Below are 15,544 nucleotides of genomic sequence, written 5' to 3' on the forward strand. Positions count from 1 at the left end.
ATCTATTTTTTTAACAAGTTTCTAAATTCTCCCACTCACTGTAGAAGTAATTATACAGAAAAAAAAATCAAATGATAGAGTCCCTAAACCATGTTTGTTATTTTCCCAGTGGAAAATATCTTATGAAGCAAAGAGTGGCTGTGGGAATCCAGAGGAGGAAAAACATACACTATAAAATATAATTAAAAATTGTGGAGGCTGCATATGACAAGAATAACCATAAAAAGCAGACACAAACCAGCTGGCTGTTAACAACTTTTGAGTTATAAAAATATTAAACCTGCTGTAAAGCATTATGTTCAATTTAAATAACCACAAAGCAGGCATTAGGCTTCGATGCTGAGGTTTTTGGAAACATTTTATGGCAGCATAAAATTAAAAAAAAAGGTAGATAAGGGAGTTAGATAATAAACAAATTTCTTCATTTTGGACCGAGGTTTAATAAATTAGCATCCAACAAAATCATTTTGGATTAAACCTTTCTCAGCCATGTTAACATTAAAGGGTTCAGTACAGGAAATCCAAAATAGAAAACTTGATCTATTGCTATCGAATTTCTTCAATTCGATATTAATTGAGTCTGATTGATATCATTTACCTTTAAAAGATATCTCGATGTATACATGGGATTCCTATTAACATAATGTAGAGGGGATTTCCAGATTGATGGGTGGCCTATGCCAACCCTTGATCAGAAAAGAACAGAGAGAGCAGGTTTCAGCTAAGCCCTTCAAGAATATATCAGGGGAAGGTCTCGGGATCAGGCCCCAGCAGGTAAGAACAATTTTTATAGTAGGTAGAGTACCTGAACTTTGGGCAAAAGCTAGAGTTTCACTTTAAGCATTGTCCAGGATGAGACCAGAAATGGTAGCAAACTTAAAGACTTTGCATTTGTCAATAAATGATGATCAGCCGTGCGCTTATAGTGAGAATATTCTCACGCTGAGGTAGGAGCCTTGTGAAGTGCCTGCGCTAATTAGAAGGACAGACTTGTGTCTCCACTTTTGATGGTAAGCGGTCTGTTCATAATGAGATCTAAAAATCCAGATGCTCTACTATTTGTTGGGATCTGACAGCTTTGCTATAAGGTTGGCTGGTCTGATGGTGTTGGAGGTATAGGGGTAACGAAAAAAAGTGGATCCTTATTTTGCCATTAGATCTCTCCAAGTACAGGGCCAGAGCTCTTGCATTGTTGATGGATCCATTTGGTTTGCAGGCCATTCAGTACCTGATGTTAAATGTTAGGAGAACCTTAAGTTCTTAAGGCATTTCACCTCAGATTTTTTTGGGGATATGATAGTATAGATTTTTAAACAGTTTTATACTGTAAAGTCAATTAGGATGGTGTATACACTCGCTAGTTGGTTGGCACAAAATCTTACAACATTGTTCGGTATGCTTTAGAATTTCTTCTTTAGAACTCTTTAGATGGAGACAGGGTTTGTGTTCGCAACATAAATGTGGGTGTTAGGATGTGCGTACACTGAGTTTTTGTAACGCTGACTTTAGCGCGGAAACCGCGTTGGAATCAGGGCCAAAAAATGGCCCAAATAGCCTCCCATTGATTTTAAAAGGAGGTAAAGGCGTTTGTTTTTTCCCGGGCGACTTTTGGCCACTAGCAGAATAAAAGCAGCATGCTTTTTCTTCCAGCGGTTTCCACCTCTGACTTCCAATTGAAATCAATGGGTGGCAGAAAAAACCTGCTTCGCTCGTTTCTGAGCGTGCTTGCTGCGTTTTTTGCTCCTTGTATGAGATTTAAGGGCTGTGTGCGAAAAACACATAAAAAAGTGGGGGGAAAAAGCGTTGAAACAACGCTGGCAGTTCAAGTTGTGCCTAAAAATTCCTGAGTAAATTTTGAGTCTGATTTTTTCTAGTGTGAACTACCCCTTAAAGAGGCTCTGTTACCAGATTAAAAATGCCCTATCTCCTACATAATTTTATCAGCGCTGGAATGTAGTTAACAGCAGTGTTTTTTATTTCAGCAAGTTATGACCTTTATTACATTTATGCAAATTTGTTTCTTAATGCCCAAGTGGGCGTTTTTTAACTTTTAACCAAGTGGGCGTATTACAAAGAAGTGTATTACACTGACCAATCAGCATCATATACTTCTCTCCATTACACCCAAGCTTGTTTCACTGAACAGCGTGATCTAGCGAGACCACGCTGAGACGTCACTTCCGCCCACAGGTCCTTCATCCCTGCGTCTGAAGACTGAACATAGATCGTCTCCAGGCGTATGAGAAGTTACAGTCGTCGGATCTGCAGCAGAGGCAGCATCACACAGTGCAGGTAAGCATATAGAACTCCTTAGAGGCGAAGGACCTGTGGGCGGAAGTGACGTCACACGAGATCACGCTGTTCAGTGAAACAAACTTCGGTGTAATGGAGAGAAGTGTATGATGCTGATTGGTCAGCGTCATACACTTATTTGTAATACGCCTTCTTGGTTAAAAGTTAAAAAACACCCACTTGGGCATTAAGAAACTAATTAGCATAAATGTAATAAAGGTCATAACTTGCTGAAAAAAGATTGTTTCTCAAAATGAAAAGCACTGCTGTTGACTACATTCCTGCGCCGATAAAATTATGTAGGAGATAGGGCATTTTTAATCTGGTGACAGAGCCTCTTTAAAGTCAATTGGGATATTTGGTTGAACATATATGTTGTAAACATTGAAGATTTCAAGTATACTCTTTTGATGTCTCTAGCAGTCTCAAGGTTGTTATTAAATTACAACACCCTATTGGAAATTGATTAGAAATAGATATTAGAGGTGTTGATGTAGTAGCCATACAAGCAACTCATCAGAATTTCATGACATTTTATCAGTGATTTTGATAAGACTGCAGATAGTTATATTATTATCTTACCTCATTAAGCTATCACTGTGCACAAAAGATCATGTTAAATATCACATTGAATATGATACATCTGTACATGTAATTTCAAGTTTTCTATTGTTCTAGTAAATTCTGTATCTTATGGACTTTCATTGCTTAATATTTCTAACGAAACCTGAAATTTGTATATCTTTTTATTTTACTTTTATATCGTCATTTCATATTTTGTACCCATGTTGACCAAGGTTGTAGAACATTCAATTACAATGGTAGAAAACTAATAAACACATGAAATAATGCAGAATGCATTTACACGACTAGCATGGCTTGCTGCAGGGAATTAAAACAAACAAACAAAATAAAATAAAATCAATCTTACAGTGAGTGAAGTTTTGATGTATAAGTGTTGGCAGCTTTCACTGCCTAAAGCACAAAGTGAATGTTGCCATTTTAGAATTTCCTTGATTCAGTGCACTGCTTCATGCAGGGCATTTTATGCCTGAGTTATGGTTAATCGAATCACCTGTTTAATGTTAAGGAGGGTCAAGGCTCTATTGATTGGCAGTCATCATAAGGCATCAAAGATTTTCATTCTATAACATAATGTATTTATTGTACCTTGGCACTGATAGTGTTTTATTCGTTTTATTTCAGTATAAAATTATTCTGTAATCTTGTGTTTCAACAACGAGCTTAATAACTACATTTCCAATTGACATTGGGGTGATCATAATGTTGAGATTTATTTAAAATGATAATGGTAGGTACTGTATATACATTCTGCCACTTACTAGCTTCCACTTTTAGAATTACATTTATCCTTTGTAAGCACAGGTGAAAACACAATTTCTGTGCTTGTTTTAATGTAAAGCAGCTGTAAGGAAAACAATGCATAACAGGGTGCCTACAGAAATCAATAGATGGAGATGAATAAATCAGTCAATATTTGTCGGCCTACTACAACATGTGAATTTCCGACTGCAGGACCGTATTTGCTGTATTTGAGGCAATAGAGGCTAAAAAGGAGTCGTAACTTGAAGTTTCTGGAGCCCAATGTAAAATCTGCAACAGGGCCCCCACCAACCATGAGCAATTTATAATACTGGTGTCTTCTGATGTAACAAAGGGGTTTTTGGGCTTCCTCAGGTACCAGGGCCAGGTGCCACTGCTACCTCTTCACCCCCTATAGATGTGCCTCTGGGCTTAAATATTGTTCACCATTTCAGCCTCCATTATACAGTTCTATGATAGAAAATTCAACCATTAGTGAAATGTGGATGAGGCTAATTTTCACTATCAATGGATGACACTTACAGTTTACATTGGGTCACCCTGCTGCTTAAGCTGAGAATCATATTTGTTGACAGTAATTTTATTTTTAAGGACTCCATGTTTTTCTTTCAACTACATATGCTTTAACATTCATGACATGTTCAAACTTGACAACCACCAGCTTTTAAAATGAAGCTGGCACAGTGATCAGCTAGTCACTGTTGGTTCGACTTCTTTAGCCCCCGAAAATCAGCTGTTGTTGCCGGGTGAAACCACAGCCTGGGCAAGCGGCTGCTGCAGGGGAAATACATGCCGGCCAAGCTGAGAACCACATTTTTTAGGAGTAATATTATTTTTGAGGATTCCATGCTAAACTTTCAACTGCATGATCTTTAATATGGATGGTGTATTCAAGCTTAAAAGAGTTATCTCATGAAGACAACCACCATTTTTTATAAAAAAAGCTGGCACAGTGATTAGCTGGTCGCTGTGGGTCCGACTTCTCTTGTCCCCGATGATCAGTTGCTACTGCCGGGGGAAGCCACAGCCAAGGGGAAGGTGCCACTGCAAAGGAAATGTAGCATTACGTGCAGGCAATTCAAATGAATGGCCATCCAAGTAATGCATGGATGCGCCAGGTCTGTCAGAACAGGAGCCGTTCTCACAGAGTGGCTCTCGGTTCTGGCACATAGAGGGGTGTTCCAAGCTGGGGACCCCCTCTATGAAGTCCACATATCCTAATAGGGCATATAGACATGGGATGTTGTGGTGAGTTGAGAACTTTAAAGGGGTAGTCTCAGCATGACAATCCCGTTTCAATTTAAAGTGAGTCCAATGGTCAGTAAATCGCCATGGGTCCGGCTTCAAAAACCCAGTTTGATCAGCAATTATCGCTATCTATTAAAAGGAAGATGTAGTGTTACATGTCGGACATTTGAATCAACAGCCAACCTTGTGGAAAATGGATGGGCAAGGTCTGCGAGAGTTGTTCTTTGTTAAGGCATACGAATAAGGGTGGTCTTCATGAAACAGGCATCTATTAAAATTGTCCCATAAAATGAGAGGTCTAATAGCCAATCAGAGTAAAATAAAATATAACCTTTGACTAGTTTCTATGGAAATAAGGACAAATGCATGCTAGTTGAGAGGTCTGGCACACAGAGGTGCAAATAAAAGGGTGGTGTGGCATATACTTGTGCTGGAAAAGGAGTGGACTGGCACAAAGAAAATCAGGGGATGTAGCGGTCCCCAAATAGTAAAGTAGAGCAAAAAGTCATCTGGCATAACGGAGAGCTGACACCCACTTACTGCATATGTGATAAGAAGGGTGTTCTAAGGCAGTTGCTATAACCATGGTAGCTATAAGACATTTGTGAAGGATGCATACCAAGAAGCCATAGGTGCTGGGGTTTAGAAATCTAGCCTGTAAACAAAACTTGACTATGTATGTATGGGCTATAACAAATAATTAAATGTTAAAAAAGAAAATAGAAGTAATTAAATACCAATACATGTGTATGCTTTTTTAAAAAAAAAATAAAAAACAAAAGTGGATACTGCATTTTTAAGGACTTTATCGAATAATAAACACAGGAGTTAAAATTCAAAGAGGAAATTATATTCTTATGCTAAGTTATCAACAGTTACATTTAAAGACCTTCTCTTAGAAGAGTTTCTTTATTTGTGTCCTCTTCCCGTATGTCCTCTACTGTGCTCTGACAGAAGTCACTGAAGACACTGTGCCTCATAGCCACAAATTACAATTCATCTTAGGCACAGTGCCTTAACACTTAGGTATTAGAACACTTTAGCTAGAAGTGTTATATTATAATATATTGTGTCAGAAATTCCATCTTGAAAACATCACTAAAGGGACTTTAACATAAATCTTCTGCTATTTAAAATGTTTTACAAGTACTGTATCACAATTCACAATACAGTAGAGCTGCAATGTTAAAGGGGTTTTCATATTAAAAAATGTTTTTTGACATGGTGCTAGGACATAAACACTGATCGGTACAGATACTGTACTAAAGGAGGTCATACGCCTTAAATAACTGTTGGCTGAATGCGCTTTTGGCCAACAGCTATTCCTCCCAACTCATTACAAATGCACATTTGGCTTGGCCAAGTGTGCATGTATGTGTACTCAATGGGGAGAGGGGAATAAGCCGCTGCCAGATACCAGAAATCTAACATGCCGATCCTTCTTTCACCCAAAAACTGCCGTTAAGGGATTAAGGGGAGAGTCGGGATACTCCTATACACATTACATGGTCTGCTGGTTCACCGAAATTTGCAGTTTGGTAGACGTTCATCTAATGGGTATGGTCACCTTAACCATTCCTGAGAATGGGCTGGGTGTAGTCCAAGCTGTTGGAGAGAAGTAAGCCCACCTATGGTTGATCATAATTTAAATGAATAGGAGTTATGGAAACTAAAGAACGAGCAATTAAACCTCCACTAACCAATGTTTTACTACATGCCCTATCAGCATGTCATAAAATTGTATTGTACGGAAATCTCTGGAATTGCAACTCTCAAATCTAACTACTTAAAGAGGCTCTGTCACCAGATTTTGCAACCCCTATCTGCTATTGCAGCAGATAGGCGCTGCAATGTAGATTACAGTAACGTTTTTATTTTTAAAAAACGAGCATTTTTGGCCAAGTTATGACCATTTTTGTAATTATGCAAATGAGGCTTGCAAAAGTCCAAGTGGGTGTGTTTAAAAGTAAAAGTCCAAGTGGGCGTGTATTATGTGCGTACATCGGGGCGTTTTTAATACTTTTACTAGCTGGGCGCTGTGAAGAGAAGTAACATCCTCTTCTCTTCAGAACGCCCAGCTTGTGACAGTGCAGATCTGTGACGTCACTCACAGGTCCTGCATCGTGACGGCCACATCGGCAGCAGAGGCTACAGTTGATTCTGCAGCAGCATCAGCGTTTGCAGGTAAGATCGACTTACCTGAAAACGCTGATGCTGCTGCAGAATCAACTGTAGCCTCTGGTGCCGATGTGGCCGTCACGATGCAGGACCTGTGAGTGACGTCACAGATCTGCACTGTCACAAGCTGGGCGTTCTGAAGAGAAGAGGATGTTACTTCTCATCAGAGCGCCCAGCTAGTGAAAGTATTAAAAACGCCCCGATGTACGCACATAATACACACCCACTTGGACTTTTACTTTTAAACACACCCACTTGGACTTTTGCAAGCCTCATTTGCATAACTACAAAAATGGTCATAACTTGGCCAAAAATGCTCGTTTTTTTAAAATAAAAACGTTACTGTAATCTACATTGCAGCGCCGATCTGCTGCAATAGCAGATAGGGGTTGCAAAATCTGGTGACAGAGCCTCTTTAAAGAGGCTCTGTCACCAGATAATAACTTGACTATCTCCTACATGATATGACCGGCGCTGTAATGGAGATAACAGCAGTGGTTTTTATTTTGAAAAACGATCATTTTTGAGCAAGTTATGAGCTAGTTTAGATTTATGCTAATGAGTTTCTCAATGGACAACTGGGTGTGTTTTTACTTTCTACATTACAGCGCCGATCAGATTATGTAGGAGATAGGGCACTTATAATCTGGTGACAGAGCCTCTTTAAGGGTGGCCATCTACCCTTAGCTAAACATGAACTATGAACACTCCACACGAGGAGGACATGGGTGAAATTAGTCGAACCCGTAACAGGTTCATGATTTTCAGAACAAGACAATTAAAAATACTAGTGACTTGTAAACCATAATGTTACCATTACTGTCATAATAATAGGGAACAAATTGAACAATGCATTGTGGCATGTCCGTGTTACGTTTTATTTGTCCATGAAATAAGAATAATGTGAAGTCTTTATTAGAATGTTATGTTTCAGTAACACAGCCATGTTTTCTTTTGATTAGTTACCAGGAAGGAAGCTGGTGCGTAGTTCTGAAATGTGCCTTTACATAAAGCATGACATATTTTTAGAACGTATTCTTGAAAGGAATGTGTACACTTATCTAAGTCATGCAGTGAAAGATGGACTTGTCATTAGCTCCAATATAATTCTGTTACAGACAAAGCAGTTTGACCGCAATGAAGTTATTTTCTGCATCTGGAGTAAACAATTGCAAATGTCTTTCTCATCAGTGGAAAAAATAATAACAATAGCTTTGTAATACAATCCACAAAGAAGTAATGTGAGTAGGAGCTATTCTAAGCTCTCTGGGTACTTAATTAAATGTAGGAACATTATGCTGAAAACCAATAAGCCCGAATATTATGAATGTAGGGCTAGGCGTTCTTGCCAAAAAATAAAATCTAGGTTTCATTCAACACTAGGGGCGATTTTCGATTTCAATCTCGATTATCTTATTTTTTTCCCGTTTATTTAACAGTAATACCAAAAGATAATTTAATAAATAATTTTCTTTATATAAATAGTTTTTTAACATATATTACTATAATTGTATGTAACTTCACAACTTTTAACCTCGGCAAATACTTTATCAGAAATACAATTGGAAAAATGTATATCCAATTGATTAGAACTTCTGTGTTCCCCGGCAGGGAACAGGTTAACAGAATCTATAATCAATTGCACACTGCATGCACTAACATCCCTCTCAGCCCGACACCACCTCAGCCGGTGTACGACATTGCAGACAAGAGCAGTGTAAATTGCAGGGCCAGGCAGATAGCGCCGAGCGGGCATTCTGCGGAAAGATCACATTCTAGTGTCTGAAGTCTGAGCAGGACCCTCTGCAGTACGAGCCCCAAGATGGGGTTTTAAATAAATGACATTAAGGCTGGATTCACACAACCGTGATTGGACCGTGAAAAACGGTCCGTATGTCAGCCGGATTTCCCGGTCCGACCATAATGCATGTAAACGGGATTCCTGGCATCATAGTCACTCAGGCTATATTCACACGACAGTGAAAAAAAATGGCCATTAGAAACTGATTAATTGTCAGTTTTTCATGTGCATTTTGCATCAGTGTGTCAACAAATGGATTTCCTTTGTCAGGGTTTTTTTTGTCCCAATCCACTGAAAACACCACAGTGCCCATGTAGATAGTGCCGCAAGATCCTTGTAGATAGTGCTACAGTGCCCACATATAGTGACACAGTGCCCACATATAGAGACATATATCCCGGCTTCCCCACGAAACTGCTGTTCCGTACTGTATAATTTTGTTCAGTACAAATCAGCAGGGGAGCAGGTTGTCAGACGAGGCAGAACAGGCAGGTGACGAGGCAGAGCGGGGCGGAGCTTCCTCCTCCAGCACGGCGCGACGGTGCCACTAAAGAATTGATTCAATAATGCTGTTAAAAACAGAATCGGCAGAGTCCTTGAGGGCAAATTAATCAAATTAATTTGATTAATCGCCTAGCCCTATATGAATGTCATAAATGTGTTAAAAAAGCTTAAATGGGCAGATTCCTGTGTATATAAATTCTGACCACTTCATAAAGTATCTAAGACATTTTTGATACTTAATTACCCCCATGTAAGACCAAAATAAAAAGGGTAAAATTAAATCTTATAATACAATATTTAGCATTTTAAATGAATTGTGAATGGTGCTAGGGATATCCAGTACCTGTAGATGCCTGGATATTGCTTAGAGATAAATATTAGTTTTACTAAATAATCCTTGTTTTTTGTGCTGTATTATGCCACTATGCATTTCTATATCTGGCATTGTGTGACTACCATTGTTAACATGTTCAATGCTTTTGTTGTACATAAAAATATCTTTGGATTTAACTTATATTTTTAAAAACAAAAGGGAATGGTGGCTACCCAAAGAATAGCATCGACTAGAGTTTCTTGGACCCACTAGAGGGAATGATTCTGAGAACCTACTCTCCACCTATATAGAACATATGTGCGTCCACTTTTATTTGCTTTACATACACAGGACATATCATAAATAAGGTAAAATAGGTTGGAAGTGAATGAACTCATAAGAAATAGACTATAGTGAGAGCTCCTAGTTGACATATTATTGTGTCAAAGCATGTCCGGCCGGAGGATTCTCCTGCTTTGCCTACTACAGTCTGCTTTAATTGTACTTATATGACCAGAGACCCTGGTGGTCCCACATTGCCAGGGCTGGATTTACTTATAGACATAGTGGGCTTGTGCCTATAGGCAGCCCTGGCTGTAGGACAGTTGCTGAATGGGAAGATGTACACATAAATATTCTCAATAGTGTGTATTTATATGTACATTATGGGTATTTATGTGTTGAATAGGCACTCACAGTGCTGCTGTGAAAGTGAGGGGAGGACACCCATGGGGGGATAAGAGGAAGGCTGTAGAAATAGCTGGCTGTTGTGAGAAGCGCACCGCAATGTTCTTTATTTTGTAGAGCAGCATGGGCATAGCTATAGAGGGAGCAGAGGTAGTAGTTGCACCCAGGACCTTGTGCTTGAGGGGGCCCAAAGCCATTGCTATATAAGAAGACACCAGCATTATACATGGCACATGGTAGGTGGGGGTTCAGGTGTTTAAGTGATGCCTCTGAACAACAGACAAACATTTTAAAGCCATACATGGCTTACCTGCTGGCCTACATAATGGACAAATTCTAAGGCACCAGACGATCTACAGATCTACAGATTCCTGATGTTAATTATGGGTGGAAATTAGTGGCATTAATAAAGTAGAGTGTAGCAAAATTGAAAATCTATGTTCAAGGTCCCAAAACATGGAACTACAATATGTTAATGCATAGTGCCATATTCAAACATCTTGCAGCCAAACTTAAGAAGAACATGATGCATATCATCCAGTGTGAACTTGAATGGGTGGGATTTGTCTACATTTTTCTACTAAAATAGGGGATTATAGAAGATGCAAAGCGTATCCATTAAAACTGTAATACAAGCCCTGTCCTCCATTTGCTCCTGAGAATAAACAGGTGCTTAAAGGGTTTTTTACGGAACTTAGATATTGTTAGCCTATCCTTCATTCTTTACCAGGTACAGCGCCGTACATTTAGTAGTTGTTGTGCCTGGTTTTGCAGCTCAGTCCCAATCGCTAGAAATCTGCAGTACCAGGCACTGCTGCTACAAAATATATGGCAATGCCTGGTAAAGAATGAAGGGGACGCAGTCTTGAGCGGGGCGCCACAGTCCCTTAACTAAGCTGGTTAGTGGGGGTGCCGAGAGTCGAACCCTCACCGATTTGATATTGATGGAGGATCCCTGAGGATATTCATATGGATAGATAGATAGAGAGAGAGAGAGAGAGAGAGAGAGAGAGAGAGAGAGATAGATAGATAGATAGATAGATAGATAGATAGATCATAAGTTACTTATGAAAAGATTAGTAGCATTAACAGAATAATAACATCAAGAGAATAAATCAAATAAAGCAACAAACAAATGACCTCATTTCTGTGGTACAAAAGGAACAGAGGATATGAACATCAGATGAACTTCTTGTGATCTTCAGTGATGAATTCCATATTGTGTTATATATATAAATGTTACAGTACCTGTGGTTGGGATCATCCCAGGGGACATTAGGCCAGGCACACTGTGGGGCATAATATGGGGATTCTCTGGTGAGGTCACACTCTGCGTTCGTTTTGGAGGTCTTCCTGGTCTGGAGCTAGAAGCAAAGAAAGATGGTTTTTAAAAATAAAAAAAAATGAACCGGCTGCCTAAAACATCATTTGGAAGTTGTTTCAAGTGGTAACATGGACTGTAAATAAATTTGTTTCAAGGACGGTTGCTTTTGCAGTTAGATGTAATAGACTTCCATCACTAATTAGATTACATGCTGAATTCATTTTCCTCATTGAAGATCAGCCGCTCTTGATGCATAATTCATAGCCTGTACCTCGTTACCTGCTTCTTCATATTAATATCTATACACAGTTTGAATTGCCTCGTTTGCATATGCTAAAGTTCTGCATGCAGCCTTCAGCATGAAAATTATGCACTAACTTGTAATAATTATTACAGTCAGCCTGCTATTGATTTATGAGACTTTTAAAAACCAAATATGTGTAGTACTTGTAATGAATGATATTTTAAGGTTCTTCAGGAAATTAAAAGGCAATGGCTGCCTTAGGAAATGTTCTGCTTGTTTGATTTAATACTACAGTTAGCTGGGAGGTGGAATGAAAGAGTGATTCAGACCTATAGCACATTTTCCGATGATATGTTTTATTACTTCGCACTGCTAGCCTGATATCTAGATGATAAATGACAATACATATCTAACGTGTGAAAAGGTCTTACAATTTCTTTATTTTTTTGTCATTTAAAGATTAGTCAAGTTATGGTTTAACCCATTCCTACCCGAGAGTGAGAAGACGTTATTACACATTTTTATTGCCATTGCTTCATACAGTACATTGTATGTAAATGATAAAGTAACCAAGGAAAAAAACTAACACTCCTTTATATTGTAGCATGTGCTTACATGAGAGCACACTAGACATGCAGTGTGTCATAATATTAGCTGAATTCTGCACTGTGTTACTTCTATACATAAAATAACACATTTTAATTATCTACAGTCCAAATCATAGATGTTAAACATACACTAATAATGATTCGTAGGGCACATGTAATAAGAAGCAAATGTAATAGTGGCATCTGGGAGTACAACAGAAACACTTATTCTAAATTAGTGCCACAATCATCTGAAGGCATATTTTGGTTTTGTCTGCGATGCGTCCCCTTGTAGCAGTTTTGTCAGTACTTTGGAATGTGTGGCATGTGAAATATTGCACATACAAAAGTGCACCAAAAACATTATAAAACACTAGCAACTCATTTGGCTAATGTGTATATTAATAAAATTTGCCTTGTCACTGCATCTAACTATAATAGTTCCAGGAGGTAAAATATGAACCTTATTCCGTCATATTTACTGAACACATTTAAGGCTCATGCACGTGGCAAAGTCATGTGCACGGACTCTGTACAGGAGCACAAGCAGTTCCTCCAGGTCCATATTACAGACCTGTGTGCACTCCACTTGCCACAATATATACACTGTTTCTAGAGGAGGACACCTTAGTAATACGACATGATGGATTATACCAATTTTTTTCTGACGGATTGCATATGAGTGCATGAAAAAAACCTTTATATGCTTCCATATAAAGTCCAAGGCACACAGAATTACAGTATTTGTCCATAGCAGACTATAGACATCATATTACGAGTCTGTACAAGACAGATCTGTAATTGAGCCATGTACTTAAAGGGGTTTTTCAATACAAAAATTAAAAAACAAAAATTTGAAATTCATGTTAGCGATGGTGTAAGAACACTGCCCAACTCTTTCTTTGATTCAATTTACTTACTGCCCGTGGGCAACGCTCGATTTGCGCTTTGTTTACTTCTGATACTTCCTCTTGTCCGCCGTTTACTGTTAGGCTCATTGCCTAAATTCGGCACAGTGGTGAACACTGTTTGTGTATCAACCACGCAGGTTCAGAGACGGCTGAGAAAGAGGATTCAGTCCACCCCTTCCCTCAGTGTATAGTCACATCAGGATTGATGTACCCGTCCATTCAGCCGGCCGGAAAAGGGAAGTAATAGCTCATGTACGGGGCAGCGCCGGAAGTTCAGATTTTACTGTTGGAGACGCATTACGTGACCGGCTTTGGAATAGGGTGTTAGAAACAACAATGTTAATGCAAGTATATTACAAACTGCATTCATTTCAGATGTTCAGTTAACTAAGGCCCCATGAACACGAACGTGTTTTTGCGTCCGCAATTCCCCCGAAAATCCATGGGAGAATTGCAGACCCATTCATTTCTATGGGCCCATACACACTATCCGTGTTTTCACGGGTCCCCGCATGTCCGCAAATCCGTGCCGCACAAACTCAGGACATGTCTTATTACGGCCCCGCAAATTCGATGCGGACATGCCCATAGAAGTCAATGGGCCCGTGGAAAATGCGGGTACACCTCCGTGTGTCAACCGCAGTTTGCGGATTTGCGGAAGTGTTGCTAGGCGACGACCGGGAATGAGTGCTGTTGTCATCCTGTTTTACCTAGGCTTTTTTTTTTATCCGCATTTTGCGGATTACATACGGATGAACTGCGGATTACATACGGATGAACTGCGGAGGACATTTCACGGAACACGGTCCTGGAATTTGCGGATCAGAAAAACACTACGGTCGTGTGCATGAGGCCTAAGTAAATTGGTTCCGGAAAACCCCTTTGAGCCCTAAAACATATTCACACTACTGGTGGTTATGGCTACATGTGCGATAGACCAATAACAAGTGCCTGGCGCAACAATCAAGTGAGTCCATGGTAACCTAAGAAGGATTCCAACTGCTCGATATGTATTCCATCGGTTAAAAAAATATCAGACCTGCAAACAACTATACTTTTTTTTACCACCATAATAGTAGAACTTAGTAGCACAATAATGTTTATGTTAATTTAGAAGGAATTTTACTACAATTAGACTAATTTTCCCCTAAAAAACAATCATTCTGATTTTAGAGTATCTCTTTACATGCAAGATGGATGTCCAATATCTGGTTATGAGCAAATGTTTCATAATTAATAGTTATTTTATTAAATACTTAATTTCTTAAAGGAATTGTCTAGGATTGGAAAATAATTGCTGCTTTCTCCCAAAAATGTCACACCCGTCCAGGGGTTGTGTGTGATATTGCAACTTTACTCTATTGAAGTGAATGGGGCTGAGCTGCAATACCACACACAACCTGTGGACAGGATTGGCGCTGTTTTTGGAAAAGAGCAGCCATGTTTTTCTAATCCTAGATAATCCCTTTAATTAATGGTGCTTCTGCATGATAGCAGGGACTGAGGGACATAGTTAGATCTTCTACATGGAGAAAAAGTGTATGTCACCCTGAATGTGAGAAATTGGACAGCCATATAGCCAGTACATAATGTAATTTATTATTTGTGATTATGATAATTGAACTGCACTTTACTGTAAATTGTAGTTTTCTTCTGTTACTGCATCAGACGTGCTACACTGTCTGGGAACGCTCACTTGCAGGAGCTACAGCAATATTTATGAACATGTCACCATATAGACAAATGAGATGTCACTATTTGTCTTTGTTACCGATCATTTTCTTATCTTAACCAATTAGGACTTATTAAATCTCAGAATGATAATTTAGAAAAAGATGTCATTCCTGAGGAATTCTGTATTTCCTTTCAAAGAACAGAAACTTATGTTCAAACATAAAACAATTACTGCATGCATAAAGTTCGTTTTTTCTATTGACTTAGTAACAAATTGGATCCCCATAAACTTACAGGATCAAATACATAAAAGATAAACATTTAGCTTAATGACATCAACAGTCAACCAAAAACATCTGTGTTTTACTTTAGAAGTGATCAGAGGATATTCCTTTGTTTACACTAAAGATAATCACAAGGTTTGTATTACTGCATTC

At 38.9% G+C, this 15,544-nt stretch overlaps 1 protein-coding gene across 5 annotated transcripts in view; it reads right to left on the minus strand.

Moving 5' to 3' along the window:
• The window catches only part of DACH1 (dachshund family transcription factor 1), a 315,224-nt gene that overhangs the window by 178,384 nt on the left and 121,296 nt on the right, over window positions 1-15,544 (minus strand). For all 5 annotated transcript variants that reach the window (XM_075852323.1, XM_075852322.1, XM_075852320.1 and 2 more), the window contains exon 2: window positions 11,616-11,731. In XM_075852323.1, coding sequence (XP_075708438.1) covers window positions 11,616-11,731 — 116 coding nt within the window. The remainder of the gene's footprint in view (window positions 1-11,615; window positions 11,732-15,544) is intronic.

This window comes from Rhinoderma darwinii, chromosome 2, assembly GCF_050947455.1.
Source record: "Rhinoderma darwinii isolate aRhiDar2 chromosome 2, aRhiDar2.hap1, whole genome shotgun sequence".
Taxonomy (NCBI): Eukaryota; Metazoa; Chordata; class Amphibia; order Anura; family Rhinodermatidae; genus Rhinoderma; species Rhinoderma darwinii.